The sequence below is a fragment of the Pollachius pollachius genome (assembly GCF_949987615.1).
Source record: "Pollachius pollachius genome assembly, chromosome: 7".
NCBI classification, from domain to species: Eukaryota; Metazoa; Chordata; class Actinopteri; order Gadiformes; family Gadidae; genus Pollachius; species Pollachius pollachius.
The window spans coordinates 18748802-18771514 of record NC_136940.1 but is presented as its reverse complement, the minus strand read 5'-3'; the positions used below and the strand labels follow the sequence as shown (position 1 = coordinate 18771514).

Here is a 22713-nt window from a genome sequence, read left to right as displayed (position 1 = left end):
TAATGCCATAGCGACCTTCAATTAAACCTTATTTATGACCCCTGGTGGGTAGGGCTCTTCCTCTGCAGCCGTAAAGTAGGTCCATGGCAATCACCTGCAGTTTCCTCGAGCAGTGGGACAGTGCGCCAAGAAATCCACAGCACACACTTGCATGCACACACAAACACACACACCTCAACACACACACACACACATTCACAAAAGCACAGAAACACACACCTCAACACACACACACACACACAAAACAAGCACACAAAAGCATTTGCAGATGCAACTATAACCGTCAAAACTACAACCCTATAGGCAGACAGACAACATCAGACACACACCCCATCTCGACTATTACATTTCGCCAGGGCTCTTCCGCCCACACACTCTCTCTGGAGAGAGATACACCAGAAGGATTTCAGGGCCTGACCACATAGAAGAAATACACAACAGTGGTTGAGGAAAGGGACGGGTTTGTATGTGTGTGTGTGTGTGTGTGTGTGTGTGTGGCTTACCGATGTGAGTGATGACACACTCCACCCTCTGTAGCAGCTCCTGTACGGACATCTCCTCTTCTCTCAGCCAATACAGCATCTCAGGGAGAGGGTCGCATCCACCGCTAGTACGTCTCTCTCTCTCTCCCACACAGGCTCCCTCTACCACGGGCTCCCTCTCTCTCTACCACGCCTCCTCGCTCTTTTCCCCTTACCTCGTCGTTCTCACCGCCTCGAGTCCCTCACCCCTCCCGTGCGCGTGTACTGAACTCTACTGTAACGTTTATTTTTTGTAATGCTCTCTTTCTCTCTCCCTCTCTCTCTCTCTCTCTCCCTCTCTCTCTCTCTCTCTCTCTCTCTCCCTTGGCAGGTTTTCTCAGGTTACAGTTTTACCACATATATGTGGTAGAAAAATATACTTATAACTGCTAATTATAGTTCTTTCTTCCTTTTTGCATCGTGGGCATTTCTTCTTGATATTTCTCTTTGCCTCCTATTAAGACATGTCTTTTTTTTCTCTTCCTCGATTAGATAAATTCTCCTCTCAGAATGACAACATCCGTAAAGCCCCCGGTGATGCAGCCACTCCCAGGTAGACTCCCAGTCAGCCAATCAGTCAGCGAGCCATCCAGCCAGTCTGTCCATTGAGCAAGTCACTTCTGAATGGGAAGAATTATCTCCATAAGCCCGTAAAATGTCCTTCCGTAAAAAAAGTCAGAAAATATAATGGCTCAGTGAATAAAAACCATAGCAGAAATGTTCATCCTCTTTGTGAGTATCAGTCCAGCGCATGCGTCATCGTGGGATTGATTCCACACAGCACCAGGAAGAGAGGCCTGCCGGGGCTGGGGGTTATTGTGTTTGTACTACTGAGCTATACTGATGCTCTTGTTCAGTCTGATAATGGAGCTGAGTCACAAGGCAGGAGCGAATCAGAGGGCTTCTACACCTGCCCTTGGGAAAACAAGGAAGAAAGGGAGAGGGATAGAGAGAGAGAGAGAGAGAGAGAGAGAGAGAGAGAGAGAGAGAGAGAGAGAGAGAGAGAGAGAGAGAGAGAGAGAGAGAGATGGAAAGGGGGAGGGGGAGGGGAGTGCTAATGAGCAAAAGAATATGGTGCCTGGAGCCAGACATTAACTGGAATGGACTGAGGAGGGCATAGCCAGAGGTATTGACTGGTTATATGGTATATGTATCTGGTTAGTCATTGTCGTGGCAATTTCTTTATGAGATATTGCCTCTAGGACAAATGAGACTTCTAAAGGCTCATCTGAAAGAAAGAAAAACACAATAGAATGCAATAGTTGTAGACCATTAACCTATTTCAATGTATGCATACTAGTCTCATATGTAGCAGAGTGAGCCCAGAATACAGGTTCACAGAGCTATTTAAACAGTTTCATCCCTTCCCCACAATGCAATTGTCAATGATCAAATCAGGGAAATGTTAATCTAAAGGACAGAGTTGCCTGTGTTCTCAAAAAGCCAAAGAATGCATAAGGGGATCCCTGCTACCTTGTGACCGGTTTAACCCTATATAGGCACAAATGTTATCGTTAGATAACACTCAGAACAGGAAGGTTGGCTAGACAATGAAAGGAATAGAAAATAAAGCTTAAATGATTAAAAGTAACCAACATATGGATTTTTCCATCTCATCATTTAGAATGTATTTGAAAAAATAGAGACACATATATTTGTCTCTATTTTTAAAGAAGTGTAGCGTTTGTACAGCTACCACAATAAGTGGTAGCTGTATACAATTGTCATTGTTTTTATTATAACTAGTGCAAGTTACACTCAGATAATAGTATGCTGCATATTACTAATCCAACTGGAATGAATACTTATTTACTGTAAAATAATGTTGAAACACATCCTTATAATGGATGCAAATATAATAACCCATATCATTTCATCAAAGTGTAAAATAATTAACGCTAAATTATCCGAATGTTTATGTCTTTAGCGATTGCAACTCTCACGTTAGTAGGAAGTTTTGAACGGTCAGTCAAAACCGTGAGAGCGCAAAACAAACACCTCCACACACCTGCTTCCGTTTCACAGCGACAGCCTTCTCGACTCATTCAGTCCTTCACAAGTCATCTCATCTCTTGCTCTCACTACCTCTGTTCCATGTTTTGGTGAAAGCTGATTTGCGAACCACGGGGCATTATCATCTGTCTACGCCCAATGCCCTCGGGACCACTGCCTTTGAGAAGACCATTAGCAGCAGCCATCTGCGTCTTGCCCATCCCTCACAGAGTTACTTATCTCCTCTCTGCCAACCTATTCATGTCCTGCCGAACGCTGCTAGACAACAGGAAATGAGGGACGTATATCAACGACTCATTGATGTACATGCCTTAATAACGTTGTTTTGTGTAGCCCATTATCGGTCTCTCTGTAAATTATACTTGCGTAGGCTTACTTGTTATTTTTGCTATGTTTTATAGACCCACGAATCGATGAACTCGCTCTTTAAAAACGTTTCACTTATTCAAACGAAAAACAAGATGTGTACAAGTTACGTGCAAGAAAGCGATACTATAACATACATTGAGGCGGAGGCGAACGAGAGACAGCCTCAGCACCTACGGCTTTTGATTGGACGCAACATAAAATCGTCAGCGGAAGTGCTGTTGTTCAGGGCGGGAAATTCTAGCATTACCATTACGCATGTCAACACACGTACCCACCTAGACAGCGGTACTATATACTATATACAGCGATAGGTTATCGAACAGGTTACTTGCACTCAAACTACTATAACGTTAACATTTATTGGATTATTGTTGTTTTTCACAACACCCGGGGTTTAAGGTAAGATATATCAGAAACACCCCTTCGGACAGTGGGTTTATGTAGCTAGCATGTCAGCGACTCTCACTGCTCGGATCATATGTAACCTGTTCAATAAATCGAGTTAAAAACTAGAACGGAAATGAAACTGACTTAGATTACGCTTCTATTTGTGTCCTACTAGAATCCAGCGTTTTAATCTATCGGTTGCTTTGTAAACCACTTCGTAACTTCATCAACACTTTGAAATAGTATTAAGTATTACAGTTACAGTTTATATTTATCCTGCAATGATACAACATTTAAAGCGACATATAACACGACCATTGTAATATAATAAGTGGTCTCATGGAATGTGCCTGTGTCGGACAGACAGGGGGAGCCATGCAGGCCTTTTTGAAAGGTACGTCGGTCCAATCTAGCAAACTGCAGAAGGACAAGGGAGCCCCGGGTACCAGCACAGAGAAGAGAGCCCGACCTGTCCCTTGGGTCGAGAAATAGTAAGTGCCATCAGCAGAGGTGTATAATTATGTTTTAAGGTTTTCTGAGCTCTATTTTATGATTTTATTTTATTGTCAAGCGTGTTGAATTGTAGGTAGTTAGTCTGTCGAGTAAAATATAGGCCATAGCTTGTTATTGTTCTTTTTTTCAATAAAATTAATTTATATCATCGAGTTGAATGGAACTGTGCACATATGCTGACATTTTTGTTTTGCAAAAAAACAACCTTTCCTTACTGAAACATCCAGTAATAAACTGAGCCAGTGAGAAATTGTAACTGAAGCCTGGAAAAAAAATACCTCTGCAAAAACTGCTCTAAATAATGAAGATCTGCCTTGTCTGACCTCATTTCCTAACATGACTTCACAGCAGGCCAAAGTGCGTGGATGAAGTTGCTTTTCAAGACGAGGTGGTAGCAGTATTAAAGAAATCTTTGGAAGGGGCAGATGTGAGTATATTCTAGTGCTTACATGCACATTTACACACGTTTGCAGCTGGTTCACAACAGACACTGTCAAGTTATTGCGACGGGGGTTGAGGAATGTCACTAAAAATGTGTGATAATTTTTTCTCCAGCTGCCCAACTTGCTATTCTATGGTCCTCCTGGAACAGGAAAGACCTCTACCATCCTCGCAGCATCCAGGGAACTCTTTGGGTGAGATTGGCACACTTTTGGCTAGAGGGTATAAGACATCCCCAGCAGTTGATGACCCATTTATTTGGTGAATGTGTCCCAAATATCTGTGTTGTTATGACACCGCAAATAATATTAATAGCACAAAAAAATAACTGAAACCTTAGCAGCCCTGGGCATAGAGAAACAAAACCACGTCCATTATCATTGTGTCGTCTGACTATTGGCATTTATTCATTAATCAAGGCTTATACTGTGTCTTCTGTTATTGTTATGATCTTAAAACGAGGACAGTCCTTGGTAATCTCTCCTTGCGTTTATACAAATAAAATATTGATGATATGCATTTACATTTGCAAATCAATATTTAGGGCCTACTTAAGTACGAATGTCTTGTGCCCCTTCCCTGACCATTTGTTCCTTTTTGTTTTGTAGTCCCCAGCTGTACAAACAGAGGGTGTTGGAGCTGAATGCCTCAGATGAGCGTGGCATCCAGGTGGTCCGCCAGAAGGTCAAGAACTTTGCACAGCTCACCGTGGCTGGAACACGCACAGAGTAAGAAGGTTCACACTCAAGCACCATCTGTACCAGTGGATGTAGAGGCATCATTTTTCCATAATTGAGTGCCACAGCTAAATGAACGTGGTTGGGCACAAAGCTGTGAAAGACATCAAATCCTGGACTTTTAACATGGATTCACTGTATGGCTCCTAGTGCGTGTATATTTAACTTGCTGTGTTTATTTATGAACGTGGTGTACTGTTTTATGTTCCAGTGGAAAAAGGTGCCCTCCCTTTAAGATCATCATCCTGGATGAGGCTGACTCCATGACCGGGCCAGCCCAGGCGGCCCTGAGGAGAACCATGGAGAAGGAGTCTCGCACCACACGGTTTTGTCTCATCTGCAATTATGTCAGCAGGTACGGGTCACCAACTTTTAAGAAAATAAAAGGCCCCATCCATTCAGCAGGTACGGGTCACCAACTTTTAAGAAAATAAAAGGCCCCATCCATTCAGTATTGCGTCCTGTTTTCAACCTTCTGCATTCTTATTATATACATGGTATATCACTTTGAAAACATTACAGTTACGGTAATGAACCAAGCCATTGGTTAATGGATAAGTATAGAATAATGTATAATAGCTAATTTATCTAAATTCTGTAATAAAGCATTTTACAAAATATCCATGTCCAAAGTGCCATTGTTTACGCCCAGGCAGGTATAACATGCTAAATTAACTTGGAACCTGTTATTTATTTTGTACTTATTACACACAGCCTATTCGGATATTGTAGCCAATGGTTTATTCCTTTGTTTAAAAAACCTAAACAGTTGGCCAAGTAAGGAAGATCCAATAAAACAATGAACCAGGGTAGCAGCCAAATAGTATTGTGCTAAGGTTATTCAACTCCAGGTATAAAGGTTGTGGGTTCTATACCACACCATCTTTCCCACCCATCCGTGAGTCGTCTGTGTACTTCCTCGCAGGATCATCGAGCCGCTGACCTCCAGGTGTTCTAAGTTCCGCTTCAAGCCCCTTGCCAATTGGATTCAAGAGGAGCGGTTGCTGGAAATCTGTTCAAAGGAGAACCTGAAGTACTCCAAAGAGGTAGCGTTTAATTGGTTCCATATATACAGGGATTGATAGGTTAAGGATAGGTCCTGTCTGAATTTGATGATCCAATACAGGGCACGTATTTCTGAGATTTTATTCATTTGGTGATTTATATTGAACCTTGGAAGAGATGATGTTGCTAAATGTGCAAATTAGCAGATGCTTCTATCCCTCTCTCTCTCTTTAGGGTATAGCAGCGTTGGTGAAGGTGTCGGAGGGGGACTTGCGTAAGGCCATCACATTCCTCCAGAGCGCAGCACGCCTCGTCGTAGACCAGGAGATCACAGAGAAGACCATTGTGGAGATCGCCGGAGTGAGTCCTTCCTCCCTCCCCTCTCCGTAGCTCCTTCTCCCTCTGTAGCTGCTCCAGTCATCTTCATTTGTTACTTGATTTCAATCATTTTGTATTAATACTGCATCCCTTTACCGGACCACACAGGCTTCGCACATGATAAGCGAATATTAAACTGAAGTTTCTTTCAAATATTTTATTTTCGCTTTTTTCAAATTTCCTTTTCACTCTCATTTAGCCAATCTATTTATTCATAATTGATGTTTGCATGTTTTAAAAGGTTGGGAATACTACTGGTATTCTGGTTTATAGGAAAGCTTGTCTTGTTGGGGCTGGTTACTTTCTTTATTGGTTTGGTTTAGTGTGTCTACTTCTTTAACCTCTTTATACATGAGCTCTTGGTCTCACTGAATCTCATCAGCAATATTGTCTTATGGTTTGGTTTTGCTACAGGTAGTCCCTTCCAAAATGATTGACAACTTACTTCAAACCTGCTTCAAAGGGACTTTTGAGAAAGTTCAAATTGTCATTAAGGTAAGCACTGCCTTAAGAATGCCGTTGTTTTGAAAAAGCACAGATACATTGATGGTTGCCGATTTAAAGGTTATAATGCTAAATGTCAAAAAAATAGATTTAATTTACAAAATAGTTTTTTGAAGAGATGGTTGCTGGGTCGTTAGACCTTGGTCTTGTTTTGGAGCTGAAGCCCCAAAGTAAAGCTGTACTTTTCCCATTTACCTACTTACTGAACGTCTACGATGACCCTTACCCATAGAGTACATTGGCGGGTCAATAGACATTCTTTACGTAACCCTTCCTTAGCCATGCCACAAACCTCTTTGGTAATTAATGTGTAACCCTGAAGGTTTTTTTTTCAGGACATGGTGGATGAAGGCTATGCAGCCACACAGATCCTGATCCAGCTCCATGAGAGCATCATTGAACAGGACCTAAATGACAAGCAAAAGTCAGCCATCACCGAGAAGATGGCGGTGTGTACCACACACTGTCGTTCTAATGAGGAACACATTTATTTTGATCGGTGTAATTTAATTAAAATTGTGTTTGATCAATTTAAGAAAGCTACACACAATACTTTGTCAACTGGGTATGAAAGTATTTATTGTTGTGCCAGGCTTTTTAGCTAATTGAACATCCATCTATTTCTTTCTTTATCTCTCCAGGTAGTGGATAAGTGCTTGGCGGATGGAGCCGACGAGTATCTCCAGCTGTTGAGCCTGTGTTCGATCATTATGGAACAGTCCTCTAACAACTGACACCTTGTATTCAGAACAGTTCTTACAGAACACAAGCACTTGTATCTCTACCCCCGGCAGTACAGTTTCCAACAGTCTAGTTTATAGAGAATTCAGAGTATGAGCTTAAATGATGCGTCGAGTTTATATTTTGACTAAAGTGACCTTCAAGCCGTAGCATTTTGGATTTAAAGCCACTGATTAAAATGCTACACGGTAGCTGTAATCATAATTTGAGCTACTTTCAGCAATGTTTGTAAGGAAGTACCAACAATGGCACCAAATAAAGCAGGCTAGCAATTGCTATTTATTATTCTGATCTTTCTTACTCCTTTAAATAAATGTGGGACTTCTGTGATACTTGATAACAGTTGACATTGATATAAATCCTTGCGATTCTACCTATATCGAGTAAGGTTATTCATCTGGTAACCTCTTCAGCATAGCATAAACAGCAATTGCAATAACCTGTTCATTTACATTCTCATATTATCTTTTTATACTCTTTGTATTTTACTACTGATAAAAAGTAATTTGTATATTGTTGCTTGTGTTCAGTTATTGGTTTTGTTACACTTTAGGAACATTTCTAAAAATGAGAGAATGCACAAACAACAAAATGGCTTATTAGCCCATATTCAGACATCTAGGCTCAGGCCAAATTGTCCGTAAAGAATTATTTTTACTACGTATTGTGAAGAACAAAGTTAGAAAATCTAACCTCGGGAAGACGGTTGAATTATGTTCGACCTAATAAAAATATAGATACTTGTCTTTAGTTATTTACTATATTTATTGCTCCTCTTCAGAGACAATCTGCTCATACTTCTCCTCCTTCTCCAAAACGCAAGGGGCGCTCCACCCCAGGGTTAAGGCTGGGAAGTCTTGCTACAGTCCTGTACGGAGCTTCACTTCCGGAGCGCGTTTTGGAAAATATGTCGTTAGAAATGCAGCAATATTTTATCTATTGGTGAACCAAAACAACTACGTAAACTTATTTTGGGACCTGATTGGTTTCAGCTGTTAGGCTATTACGTGCAGCAATATGGATATCCCCACACCCCCAGAAGGTAAACGGTTAACCGTTGATATTGCATGTGTTGTGTTAGCTTGGTACCTGCACGGAGCTAGATGCTAGCTGACATGCCCACTCGACTCCAGAAGCAGCAACATGCTCTGTATAATGCCAAAGGACTATGCTTTCTTCTTTAATCAAATCAACGAAACGTTTACCAGTCATTCGCTTGCCTGTGTCATTTGATATGCCTCTTTTTAAGTATAATTCGGTTCCTATCAGCATTTGTGTTTAAGATGTTCAGTCATTGACTCCTAGCGTAAATACATACTGCCCCTGTTTCAGTGTAATAATAATATAATGTTTCACAATCATCTTCCCATTCCACGTATACAAAATTAAAAACAATTAGTAGATAGGTACTATAGACTAGAAGTGGCTAAATATAAGGGCATGGTACGTATTTCTTTCAAATGTGTTATCTTTTACAGTCTGTTAGTTATGTTGCATCAATAATGTTGCTTCAATTATTTATCAATAAATATTTTTTCTTTATTAACGTCCAGTAATGATCCTATTGTTCTTAGTATAATGTGAAGTTATTATATAGATCCAAGGCAGCGAATCATGTAAACCACCCCACCAACAAACACTGCCAGAACGACAACATATTGAATAGATATTGAACAAGGAAAGATTTCACCAAAATCTAAACCATTTTGGTCTTCATTTGGTTTTAATGATTTGGTTATTCAGACATTAGTTGCAAGCTAGAACAGTATATCTGTATGAGGATTATTTCCAGTAATTGTCTTCCCATATAGGAATTATTTTGAAGGTTTGCGAGATGCTCATAAATGGCTACTTGATTATCTTTCACTGAATTCAGAATGCTTCTGCCTCTTAATTAAATCGAACACAAATCCATACAATATCTTAATTACCGGAGGAACATTAATGAGAAGGGCCTGTTTGCACAGCAGTGAAACATTTTCATATAAAAAGCGTCCAAAGTGACTTTCGCTAACCAACAACAAATCATTCATGAATTCTGTTTTTTGTTTTCCATGATTGACCCAGATCAAGAGCTGAAGAATGTCATCGACAAGCTGGCCCAGTTTGTTGCTCGAAATGGGCCAGAGTTTGAGAAGATGACGATGGAGAAACAGAAGGATAATCTCAAATTCTCCTTTCTGTTTGGAGGGGAATACTTCAGCTACTACAAGTGCAAGCTTGCTATGGAGCATCAGCAGCGTATGTAGTTTTTCCAGAGAGATAAAAAAGATAAACGTGCTGTTAAAAAATATATTTTCAAGCCAATTCACAAAAATATATTCTACACTATATATTATACACTACAGAATGCTGCTCTTGTTGAGCAAAAATAATGTTGATTTTGTTTAAATTGAGTACTGTGTTGATTTTCTCATGCACCAAATGGCTTTGCTACTTAATAGTGAGGCCTAAGTGTGTCATCAATGTACATAGAGATTTATATTTTCATACTGGATTAAATGTGACAGGTTTGAAACTCACAGTGCAGTATTCCTATCAAACCCATGTCAAGTATTGTAGGAATATCGTTTTGTGAGTTAGGTTTCTGAACTGTTTGTTATTTAGTTTGCACATCAGAAAAGAGGAGCAGAAGATATGCACTGGATCAGTAGAAATGTCTGTTCTAATTTGCTAAATTTCTCCAACAGGTTTCACCAGTGAGGTTACATTACACTTTAAATAGTATAATGTCCTTATTAAGAATAATCTACATTTTTAGCATGTTTTTATTGCTGACAGGGCAGTATGGCACCGCCAAAAAACGTGTTAGCGTTATCAGTTGTGTTATTAATGATGTGTTAATCCTCTGAGGAGACTCACCTATCTGAGAAGCCTGTCTGCAACTGCTACATGACACAAGATTTCCTGTGTATTCAAATATTATGTCCAGTTAATGTATTAATCACTACTTTTGCTAGCTAGACACCTAAATAATAAAGTATTTTTTACAGGTGCAAATGGAGAATCCAATTTGACGGAGAAAAGAAAAAGGAACTGATTTTGACCAATGTAATGCATAGTGGTTTTAAAGGGATGGCCAATGTAATCAATATACACCCTAAACTTGAGTTTAGTGTCTGAAAGGATACAATACAGACACAGTATTCAACAGACTCTCGTCTGACCAAGCTCATTTCATCTTCTGCCTCAAAGCAGACTGAAATACAAGTAGCCTAGTGAATTATTTAGGACCCTAATCTATCTGGATTTTTCCATTTAACAATCACAGCACTGGATGCAGTGCACTGGTCAAAATCAAGGAGTTCTTTTGTGACGTGTAACGTTACAAATTACATTAAAGTTTGCTTCTCTCCACATAGATCCCTCTACCCACGATGGTGAGGAGTATAAATGTGAAGGTATTTATCGGGAACCAAGTTTTTTTGTTTGCCTCCGATGAACAAAATTGAAATGCAAATTTTCTGCTGGTTATTAACACAATCACGCTTTTTTGTGTTTCCGTTGCATTTTCCGTTCTGCCATTGCTGACATTTGATTGCATTCATATTTTCTTAGTTTGATTTACAAAAGCCAACTCTGAACATATTTTTTGATGGTTGCTGTAAAGAAATATGGGGGCTTTTCTTTCAGCTTTTTAAAACAAATACATGTTGACCATGCCTGAATGCCGTTTTATAATGCAAGGGATTGAGTGTCATCTTGTTTCTGCTTGGGATTAAGTCTTGCTTGATGAGGGCTGCGTTATTCATCATCCAAAGTTTATACACATTTTACATTTTCACATGTTCAAAGGTTCCACATAGTCAAAAAAAAATGAATAAGGAATGAATGAAGTTCTTGTCAAGTCAGGTATCGACATCATGTTTATTATGCAACTCTTTTGAGGTTCACCGGTCTAATTACCCTTGCTTCACCCTTTTTTTTCTTATAGTTTTGCTGGTTTTACTAGAGGTGCCAATTTGTGTTTTTTCAACATTCTCTCTTTCTTGCAAGTTGCAGAGGGGACAAGATGGGGACATACTGCTCGTGTTTTAAGACTATTTGAATACACTTAAGATTTTCTTTGTTCAGCCTGCTCTGCACCTGGAGACTTGTCATTGGTTTACTGAATGTGGCCGCTTGACCTTACCAATGACCTTATTTAAAGTAACTAACAATGTTTTACTGTTGACTGAACATGCTTCTTTTTTAGCATCCATATTGACACTTCATTTAAGGATCACACGTGACCCCATGTTTATTTTGACAAAATATGCTGCTGGCTAAAATAAGTATTAACTATATATAATACTATTTATCAATCAGTTTTTAACTCCACATACAGTGGTTTCATTATACTATGCCAATATTTTAAAGGTATGTTACATAATGGTTTCCCCAATGTGAACTGTAGCAGATGGTTTTGCACCCTGATTGATGCAAAACGTGTCAATTTGGTCTAGTGTAAAGTAACTCTTTAAATATGACACATGAGAATGCAGGGCTCAATAGATGGACATTCTTCCCAACATTATTGCCTCAATCACCCGTTCTCCTCTTCTGCTGGCTTGTTTTGCAGACCTATACAACCCAGGAGCCAAGGACGTCATCGATGCCCCTCCACCAATGGCCATCATTGCCCCGCCCCCGATCCTAGCTCCGCCCACGCCCGTTCTTGAGGAACTCATCCAGCAGAGCCAGTGGAACCTTCAGCAGCAGGAGCAGCACCTACTCACGCTCCGTCAGGTACACCCATTGAAGCTTTGTCAGACTGTGAGCGTATGGTCACATGAACACAATGAATGTATAATCCATAAAGAGGTGTCTGTGTTTGACACCCTATGGTCGATTGACCCCTTGGTCCCCACCAGGAGCAAGTGTCGGCAGCCATTGCCCTTGCGGTGGAGCAGCAGACCCAGAAGCTGCTGATGGATACCCAGCTTGATGTCACCGAATTTGACAACCTGCTGCAGCCCATCATCGACACCTGCACCAAAGATGCCATCTCGGTAAGTGCCACGCTTAACAGTTCCGGTTCTGTTGTCGAGGATTATACCCATTCATGTCACCATGAAAGCCTATGGGTAGTGGGAAGGGAGGCATGCAGCCAATTTAACACACATGTTTAGACACACCTCTAGAAAGACAGGGGGCAGTGCAGCACCAACTCTTTACAGGTGGGTGTCTATCTTGAAGCCTTATGTCTCTGTTTGTTCTGCGTTCAGGCTGGTAAGAACTGGATGTTCACCAATGCCAAGGGCCCACTACACTGCGACCTGATGACCTCACACCTCCGCAACCGCATCACCGCAGACTCTGCCCACTTCGAGCTCCGCCTGCATCTCATCTATCTGACCAATGACGTCCTCCATCACTGGTAAATACAAATATATAAAATACACTACCGGCAGCATAAACTGCCTCAATATTAGGAGGCTAAAAGATGATGCCTTCTGGGGCCCCTCTGGTTCAACTTTTTTTGTTTGTCATTTATTTTAATGTAACCAAAACTCCATTTAAAATGGCACATTTAACAGAAACCTTATGCTACTTTTAAAACGTATTATGCATTATGTCGTCATTTGAATGAGTAATCCAAATCACTTTTCTGTTATCCATCTCATCATTTTCATCTTAAATAAAAAAAAATTAAGGTTTGCTTTAAATCATACAGAAAAAAATACATAAAGCATGATCTTGTTCTTCGTAATCCCATTGTGTCGCCCAGCCAGCGGAAGCAGCAGCGGGACTTGCTTGCGGCGCTGCAGAAGGTGGTGGTGCCCATTTACTGCACTAGCTTCCTGGCTGTGGAAGAGGACAAGCAGCAGAAGATCACCAGGGTAACACGTTTGTAGTCATGTTTGTTACACTCCCCCGGTTGTGCCACAATGTGTGACCTGAGGCATTCTTTGATGTTGTGGTATATTGTATGGATATTTACAACATGAATGCCCCAATCTGCATCAATCAGAAATGATCTTAAGATGCAATTGTAATAGATGAATTATTATGCTGTATTAATATTATATGTATATAAAACATATTTCCAATATGATCCGTTGAAGTTCTTTGTTGCAACCGGCGAGATGAAAATGGATTACATATCCTGATTGAAATGGTTCCTTTTATAATAATTTATTTTCCTCTTTTTATAACTGTGTCCTGCTCACACTTTCTTATGTGTCCAATTCCCTCCTCCCCCAACCCTCTGTGCCTGTCTTTCTGTTCAGTTGTTGCAATTGTGGGAGAAGAATGGCTACTTTGATGACGTGACAATTCAACAGCTCAAGAGCCCAGCATTGGGCCTGGGACAGTACCAGGTGAGAGCATAAGGACCAGAGCAGAAGCTGATTGGCCGTAGATTATCTAGGGTTATAGATAATCAGTTGTACATTCTCCAGAGAAGTAGCTGATTGTTTAATCATTCTCCAAAGCAGAAGCAGATTGGCTGTAATTATTTAGAGCGACAAGCAATTGACTGAAGATTTACAGGGCAGTACCTGATCACTCTTCAACGCAGTTGCTTCATGATATCAAATTTTCAGATCAGTGGCTGATCTAGTATTTCATTCTCCAGAACATCTACGTAGCGCTCCACAAAGCGTGACAAAAACACTTTAATGCATTTATTCCCATATCCATATGTACTAATTTATTTATTTGTTATATCATACGAAGGAAATACAATTAACTAGTTTTCTAAATAAATATTTTAGTTGTAGTACCGTATCAATTCTAGCTTACAGCATTCTTCAACTGCTGTAAAGTACAGTGCATCTAGGTTACTGTTGGGCTGCTGCACTGTGGCCCCTTTCAACACAACGTGCCCGACCGTACAACCTCACCCGCATCCCCGTTGCTGCTCTCGACTCCTCCAGGCGTCCCTGATCACAGAGTACGCTGCGGCAGTGCAGCCGGTCCAGCTGGCCTTCCAACAGCAGATCCAGGCGCTGAAGGCGCAGCACGAGGAGTACGTGTCCAGTGTGAAGCAGCAGGCCGCGGCGGCCTCCGCCCAGCTGCCCGGCCCCCCGGGTCAGCCTCCCGCCCCGGGCGAGGGCGAGCAGGCTCTGCCCATGACCGTGCAGGCCGGTGAGAATGCACGCCAGAATGGTAACTCGACCATAGTATTTCCGTGTTGTTGACTCTCTGTAGCAATGTGCATGCTACACACCACCCATGTGGCTGCCACACTCCCCCTAGGTGGCTTTTCTGGGCTCTTCCAAGCACAGGAAGTAGGGTGGTGATGTTGAAGCCGGTTTATTGGATGTTGATGGTACAGGACGATGATGCGTGGTCTGGTGCGCCATGTTGCCATGCAAGAGATCTTTCTCGGAGTGTGTGTGGTGATGGCTGGTTTAACCTGTCAATACTGTCTACTCAATGTGCAACAGGTGTGCAGCCTCTTCCAGCCCCAGAGTCCAATCAGACTCGGCCCAGGGAGGCTGCTTAAACGTCCATCATCCACACACACTCCCACAAAATAGAAAACGTTGCAAATCTCCCCTAACTCTCTGCCGCACTCACACATGCATACAAGGACACTTGCATCATAGCTCTCCTTTCCTCGGCCTCACCTTTTCCTTTTCCCAAATCTCCAAACCCCACACCAACCGCACATTGATGGCAATATGTGTTGCCTTCCCTGTTCTGTTGTGCGGGTGCAGGTGACGGGAAAGGCCCCGGCGCCGCCCATCCTCCAGGGGACTATGAGGGGCCATCTAGGCCCTCCGACCCCGGCAACCCTTCAGGACCTACAGACATTTCCTCTTCCAAGCCCGGTTGGTTCGACCCCCAGCACTTGGGCCCATGGAACCCCAAGCAGCCGGTAAGAGGCCACACAATGCATAGGAACACAGGGATTGGATGATAACGTTACTGTTAAAGGTCCCATGACATGCCACCAGTTGTGGTGTGATTAGCCGTTACAAGCCGTTTTGGAAATCTGGCCCTTATGATATCACAGGTGGGCTTGTCCACCTAGATGTGTGCTGAATAGATCTGTCTACCAGCCTTCCCAGTGAACTGTAACAAACGTTGCTCTTCTATCCGTCACACATCTAGGTGGACACTAGGGGTTCAACGGATCACAAAACTCACGGTTCGGATCTTGTCACGGTTTTTGACTCACGGGTCGGATCATTTTCGGATCAACAACCCTAACAAAAAATATAACAAGACAAATGTGACTTTAAATAAAATCTTCAAATGTGTAAAAAACAAATAAAGTGATAAATTAGCTAATAATCCTGCTTCCTTTAAGCATAGTAAATATTTTAAAAATATTTTAAAACAAAATAAAATGCAATCTGAGGCATTATTCCTTCTTCTTTTTAACATGGATAGTAAATAATAAAAAAAAAAAACTGTCCAAAGGAAGCACAGCAGACCTGGCTTTACAACTTTAAATTCAGGATGTCTGCATTGCAAGTGTGGAAGCTGGAAGACAAGTATCGTAGCGAGATACAGTTTCTGTTGTGTTTTATTTGGCATTTTGTAAATCCGTTGATTTCTGTTTGAAGACTCATTGCTCGTTGTCTTTTCGCTCAGTTCTAGCCCTACTGTTGATAGGAAGAACCGAGCGAAAAGACTACAACCAAACATAAACAGCCAATTTCCGCTTCCGCTGTCCGTTTCAATGGGATTTACAAAATGCCAAATAAAACACGACAGAAAATGTATTTCGCTACGATACTTGATTAGGAACATCAACAAACACCACTAACCACTTGGTGAGTTGGACATTTCTGAAAACAAACGTTGAGGGTTGGTTTAAGGACAGGTTTGTTAATGCCCAAAGCCAGCCATTCTGAAGCAGGCAGGGGCTATTCGAAATGAGCCAAATACCCGAGACAGGACCAATAGTCAACATTTCGGTGGGTCAACCACTGTATTTCATCCTAGACAAACCAGAAAGAGGGCTCAATGTCCTAAATACCAGAATTGTCCATTAAACATCCGCCGATCACGAGAACGCACAACTTTTCTTTTTTTTTATCAGCCGATCCGCGGATCACTTGCTTCCCGAACCGTGAGGGTTGGTCCGTACGGATCACGGGTAACCCGTGATCCATTGCACCACCAGTGGACACGCCCACCTGTGATGTCATAAGGGGCAGATTTCCAAAACGGCTTGTAACGGCTAATCACACCACACCTGGTGGCATTTTGCATTGGAAAACCGTTAGTAAACATTTGCGTTATTTCCGAGTAAAATGTACAAAGTTGTTAAACGGGAGATATTCTCTGTAAAATACGAGGGTTCTGCTACTTCCGTCACGCACCCACCTTCTCATATGGAACCCAATATGGCCGTTTATTTTTATCCTGATAAACCGGGGGTTTAGGGTACCCTCATGTTGCCTTTCATTTACACATCCTGTCCCTGTCAGCCCCCCTTCGACCCCAACCAGCCCCCCCCCCCATGCCCCCCCTGGAGCAGCCACGACGGCATGTGGAACGAGGGGCGGGACCAGGGGTCTTGGAGCGGAGGCCCTCCCAGGGAAAGCGGGCCGTGGAGCGGGCCCGGCGGCTCGGACCAGGGCCCCCCCTCGTGGAGCTCCCAGTATGACCAGCAGCCGCCGTGGGGCAACCAGCAAGACCAGCCTCCGCCCTGGGGCCAGAGGGAGCCACCGTTCCCCCCTCGCATGCAGGCATGTCCTCGCCCGCTTCCCTTCATCTCAGTGCATTGTGATCCAGATAGGAAGTAGTGGTTTCATAATAACGGATTGTATTTGTATATATTAACAAGACCAGTGGTTTCATTCAGGATGAACTACTGCGTCACACATGCTGCCTGTATGAGCTCGGCTTAAAGATGGTGCGGCAATCTATGATCCCAATCCCAAAATGTGTACCAAGACTTGAAATACTCCTTACTCCAATTGAATTGAGCTGTCCTAATTAATAATTGATGTACCTAGCATCTGTCTTTGTGTCATTCTCTATCTGTCTCGCTCCACAGAGACCCCCGCACTTCAGAGGGCCCTTCCCCCCCCACCAGCAGCCCCCGCCCTTCAACCAACCGCCCCCGCCCCACCACGGCTTCGGCCGCTTCCCGCCCCGCTTCATGCAGGACGACTTCCCCCCGAGGCACCACTTCGACCGGCCGCCGTACCCCCCACACCACTTTGACTACCCCCAGGGAGACTACCCTCAGGGGGACTACCCCCAGGGAGACTACCCCGGAGCGGAGCACCCAGGTGCACCCTTTGTTTACCGCACCCTTTACCCTTCCCATGTCATCATGAATTTACCCCATGGGATTAACACAGTGCCGTTTTATCTGGTTATAATTATGACGGTATGTCGTGCATTCAAGACGTAATCCTCATGATCCCTGACCCCCGCGTGACTTGGAGTTACTAGAAGACAGCGAAATGTCAATAATCGACATTACCCCAATTAAGAGGAATATAAGCAAATGAATCTCATTTTACATCAGCCCAGCCCAATGAAGTTAATTTTAACCAACCCAATCATTATATTTTAGCCTTTTATCCATTTGAAACACTTTTGATGACTGCGTACTTCCCAAAATATTATACGGAGTAAAAGTTGCTGAAACATATTTTATGGGGCAGTATGAATATCATAGAATATCATTATTATTTGTTGATTATTTGCATCCTTTCATGGCTGTATATTTTAACCAAAACGACAAGCCCTAATCTCTCGCTCGTCCTTCTCCCTCGCCCAGACATGGGTCCCCCACCCCACCACCACTCCAATCAGAGGCTACCTCCCCCGGGTATGGGCGCAGACCACCCTCCCTGGGGCGCCAACCAGCACCAAGACTTTGGCCCACCGCCCCATGGCTTCAACGGACAGTCACCCCACATGCGCCACCGGCAGCAGCAGCAACAGCAGCCACCACAACAACAGCAGCAGCAGCAGCAGCAGCAACAGCCGCCGCCACAGCAGCAGCAGGCGCCCCAGCCAGCCCAAGACGACCCCAGTCTGGTTCCCAATGTCCCCTACTTTGACCTGCCGGCTGGACTCATGGCTCCACTTGTTAAGGTACTACATTACCCCTTTAGCTTAGCGCTAACAAAGGTGGTACAACGTGGGTTTGGATACATATTTGACAGATTAGTTGGTAAGAGGTAAGACCTCTAGATGCTCACACAATTGCGTTCCCACCCCAGCAACACAACCAGGTAGGTTTCTGCAAAGTCTGCAGAAACCGCCCCTATTACACCCACGTTAAGTGTGGCAAATCGACAATTGGTGAATCGATAATCAGGGAAGTGTGCATGACCTGGCATTGGCAGGCTACGGCTAAGCTAACAATGTTCTCTTTCTCTTGATCCAGCTGGAAGACAACGACTACAAGGCCCTGGACCCCAAAGACATCCGGTTGCCTCCTCCAATGCCTCCAAGCGACAGACTGCTGGCCGCCGTGGAGGCCTTCTACAGCCCCCCGTCCCATGACAGGCCCCGCAACAGGTAGACACACAGGCCTCGTCCCTTGTATTTAGGCCGACGTTTGGGAGATTAATTTGTTGGTAGCCCATCGGTGGGTATTAGCGCCGAAAACGAAGACTGATCATTTGTGAGTACTGCCTGAGATGTCAATGGCACGACCACTTTCTGCACGAACCCTCGATTTCACACACCCCCGCGTAGTGTAAAGCCGCGTTCATACCAAAAGTGAAGCACATTTGCAAGCCATGGCTAAGATAACACAATTGAATTGCGACTCAATACGGAGAACCCAACGCAGTCGTGTCTGGGTTTATACCATCCGTGCGCACACTTACATTTACATATACACATACAGCCTGGTGAATTTTACTGTCTACTCCTGAATCTGTGTCTGGGTGGACGCTTTTGTGATTCATTCCGGACTACAGGACGTTAGGGATGCTGAGAGAGGTTCAACACTGACAGGCTTTCATGACAACGCTTCACTCGAATTTGGTGTTAAGGTGCAAATATTTCAACTCGCTCCTGTCGTTCGCTTCCCACCATTCACAACGGCGGCAACGTCCGCCGAGAAATTTGCATCTATTCGCGTCTTTGTACGCCGCACCAAAAATACTTTTATTTTGATGTGAACACACCTTTAGGTGTCCCGATTCTTCAATAGGTGTAATGTGCTCGTGCCGAATTTGCCTTCCAGGTGGCCCTACAAAACTAATGCAGATGCTATCTTAGTGAGTTAGGAGCAGAGTATCCCTGAGTGAATTGCGAATTTATTTTCAGGTAATGTGCAGAGCACAGATTTGATGATATTCTGGCAACACGTTGTTAAAGAAATGTTTGTAATGTAAGGATTATGTAATTTTTTCGATCAATACGTTCTTCAATAGAGAATCAGCCCTGATGCCCTTTTTGGGTTACTTTCCCCCCTCTAACCAGCGAGGGCTGGGAGCAGAACGGCCTGTATGAGTTCTTTAGAGCCAAGATGAGAGCCCGGAGGAAGAAGGGCCAGGAGAAACGCAGCAGGTGAGCTCTCCTTCAGGCCTCTCTTCATCTGCCTCCCTTTAAAGATAATATGATTCCTCAAGGCTTTTGTTTTGCAACTTCTTTAACAATTTATGCAGCATATTACTTTTTCAGTTATGCATGCAATGTAAATATAAAGGGCAATGACGAGCGGTGATTTGGTACACGTCTGTTCATACTGCTGTGAACAATACCCCCCACCCAGCCCCAATAAAGGTCAAACAAATGCCCCAGAGTCTTCTGATGGTCACGTGACGAAATCCCGCCCTCTCCCCAGTGGACGCGTGGGCACCGGCAGCCGGTCCAGGAGTCGCTCCCGGAGCAGGGGGAGGTCCTCGTCCCACTCCAGCTCCCAGTCTTCCAAGTCCTCCCGCTCCAGGTCCCGCTCGTCACACTCACGAAGCCGCTCGCGCTCATACTCGCGCTCCAGGTAACAGATAAGACACATGCACATTCTCGCTCTCTCACTCTTAAGCCATGTTTTTGGTACATCAAAACAAATTAATGCTCTTAATTCCCGATTTTAGGTCTCGGAGCCAGTCCAGGTCATCCAGAAGCCGCTCTCGGTCCAGGTCGCGATCCCGCTCTCGCACGCCCACCAAGAAGCGCTCTCGCGGGGAGAAGGCCGGCAGTACCTCCCCTCCGTAAGACTACCTTATATCCCCATGGCCCTCAAAGTGGTCTCCCTGTCTGCAACTCATTCATCCATCCCATGCAAATGACAATGCATTTGAATGAGGGCTGGGTATTGCCAGGTACCTCACCGTTCAATTCAATTCCGATTCTTCAGGTCACGATTTGATTCGATTTCGATTCGATATTGATCCAATTGCTTCGATATCGATTTAATAATACGTGCAGATTACAAAACCTATACCAATACCTAAATATTATTTAGGTATTTTTGTCATTTGTATTGGTTTAGAACAAAGTGACCCCAAAATGAATTAACCATTTCATTGTGCTTTAACTGGCAAAAAGGGAATACAACATTATTTAGTATTGGAATAAAACATTGTATATTATTGTTTCTGAGCTAAACTTGCAGCATAAAAGTAAAGATCATAACATTGACAAATGTTAAAGTGCATGTAAATTTAGGAATATTCGGTTCTAGATTAAAATGATGCTTTTTTATTTATTTTTTGGGGAAATAAACGATTAAAAAAAAAATCTGAATCTAAATTGAATCGAGAACAAATACATTGCAGTGCACTGATGACTCGATATTTTCAGCCAGCCCTAATTGGAATGCCTTTTTGTTTTCTCTGATGTCTAGCGCCACGTCCTCCACATCTACCGCAGCACCCGTTGCTCCTCCGATTCCGCCCGACCCCCGGCTAGGAGAGGAGAACAAGGGCCACCAGCTGCTAATGAAGATGGGTGAGCTATTCTGTCCCGTGCAGCTCCATGTCCAATAGTTTGTGTTATCAGTTTGGCGTGCAACGTTCTCTTGACAGCATTCTTAGATTTAGACTTTTTGTATTTTGATTCTGACCTTGGCATAAAGTTACCAAATGCAGAATTGCCTTTACCTGGCACAGATACAAAGGGATGTGAAGAGATATATGTGTTTCTACTGTGAAAAATAATGAGTAATCTATTATAAAAATTTAAATCTTCTCATTAGACTTTCGCTGTATCACGGTATTGTATTGAGTATTTAGAAGTCCCGAAGGTGTTATTTCAAACTCTGCTCTCTCTTTAATTTTTTTCAGAAATGGTATGAATACATTTTTTATTATGTTGATTTGTATTAAGCAGGACGTATAATTAAATAAATAAAGGACTTGCAGTTGCATTGTTCTGGAGACTAAAATAGGTTTGTTTGCCACGTTCAAAGTCTCGACCAGGTAGGGGAAGTTCCCCCCGTTTGACGAGTTTTAGAATAGTGACAGCACACCATGCATGTTCAGGCATCAAACTGAAAGCAAAATTGCAGTTTCAACAGTTTCGCAGTTCACTTTCTGTTGAATTTCATGCTTCGCCATCTATGCTGTACTACCGATGCTGTACAGTTGACAAACCTGCATCGTTCCCCTGTTGTCCCACACAGGCTGGAGTGGCTCAGGAGGACTGGGAGCCAAAGAGCAGGGCATCCAGGACCCGATCAAGGGGGGCGACATCAGAGACAAATGGGACCAGTACAAGGGAGTGGGAGTGTCACTGGACGACCCCTACGAGAACTACCGGAGGAACAAGAGCTACAACTTTGTGGCTCGCATGAAGGCACGGGAGGAAGGTATGAAAGACAGAGTGGTTGTGTGTCTCACTCACTAAGAATAATCATGGTTAAAATGCTCAAAGGATGAAATGTTCTTCTTTCAGTCAATCGGGATGCACCGGAGGCCCCTCCCGCCGAATGATGTCACACGACCACCCCAAGGGATGACACCCAAACATTTTTTTCCTTTTCTTTTTTAAAAAAAAGAGGTCACCAGACCAAAATGTGTTTTAGAAATAAGGATTCATTGTGATTCAAAGGTGTTGTAATAATAAACTTAAGTTGTCCTACTTGAAACGTCATCTTCTGATTGTATTGGCACACCTTCTTGAAGCCCCTTTTAGAATCCACAGATTTACTGTGTCGTCGTTGCGTTTCTAGAAGGTGTTTTGTATGACTGAAGCTTGAACGTGACAGGACGTGAGGGATGCTGAGAAAAGCTCAACACTGG

The 22713-nt window shown here is 43.1% G+C and overlaps 3 protein-coding genes across 10 annotated transcripts in view; 2 read left to right on the top strand and 1 right to left on the bottom strand.

Moving 5' to 3' along the window:
* Positions 1 to 582, bottom strand: part of mcf2l2 (MCF.2 cell line derived transforming sequence-like 2) — a gene marked incomplete at its 5' end in the record, with an annotated part of 81278 nt that extends 80696 nt beyond the window's left edge. The window contains one exon of the mRNA XM_079739856.1: positions 504 to 582. Within this exon, the coding sequence (XP_079595982.1) occupies positions 504 to 582 (79 nt within the window). The remainder of the gene's footprint in view (positions 1 to 503) is intronic.
* A 2579-nt stretch (positions 583 to 3161) lies between these two features.
* rfc4 (replication factor C (activator 1) 4) lies at positions 3162 to 8092 on the top strand. 2 transcript variants are annotated; one of them, XM_079740386.1, is made up of 11 exons: positions 3162 to 3302; positions 3658 to 3781; positions 4152 to 4230; positions 4359 to 4438; positions 4853 to 4972; positions 5193 to 5336; positions 5907 to 6027; positions 6221 to 6346; positions 6779 to 6859; positions 7204 to 7317; positions 7510 to 8092. In XM_079740386.1, exons 2-11 carry the CDS (start codon positions 3666 to 3668, stop codon positions 7600 to 7602), a joined length of 1074 nt encoding a protein of 357 aa, XP_079596512.1. In that variant the 5' UTR covers positions 3162 to 3302; positions 3658 to 3665; the 3' UTR covers positions 7603 to 8092. The 2 variants fall into 2 exon arrangements, with proteins under 2 accessions (XP_079596512.1, XP_079596511.1); XM_079740385.1 differs by having other exon boundaries at positions 3654 to 3781.
* Positions 8093 to 8505: 413 nt separating this feature from the next.
* On the top strand, positions 8506 to 22559 carry cherp (calcium homeostasis endoplasmic reticulum protein). Of its 7 annotated transcripts, none has more exons than XM_079740599.1 (20): positions 8506 to 8651; positions 9677 to 9850; positions 10972 to 11010; positions 12171 to 12337; positions 12463 to 12600; positions 12817 to 12968; positions 13320 to 13431; positions 13822 to 13911; positions 14470 to 14680; positions 15256 to 15416; positions 16981 to 17241; positions 17553 to 17790; positions 18288 to 18607; positions 18903 to 19036; positions 19952 to 20038; positions 20316 to 20468; positions 20566 to 20682; positions 21318 to 21421; positions 22095 to 22280; positions 22367 to 22559. In XM_079740599.1, the coding sequence occupies exons 1-20, from the start codon at positions 8627 to 8629 to the stop codon at positions 22402 to 22404; spliced, it is 2907 nt and encodes a 968-aa protein (XP_079596725.1). In that variant the 5' UTR covers positions 8506 to 8626; the 3' UTR covers positions 22405 to 22559. The 7 variants fall into 7 exon arrangements, with proteins under 7 accessions (XP_079596725.1, XP_079596721.1, XP_079596724.1 ...); XM_079740595.1 differs by having other exon boundaries at positions 20244 to 20468; XM_079740598.1 differs by having other exon boundaries at positions 14470 to 14701.
* Positions 22560 to 22713: the final 154 nt, after the last annotated feature.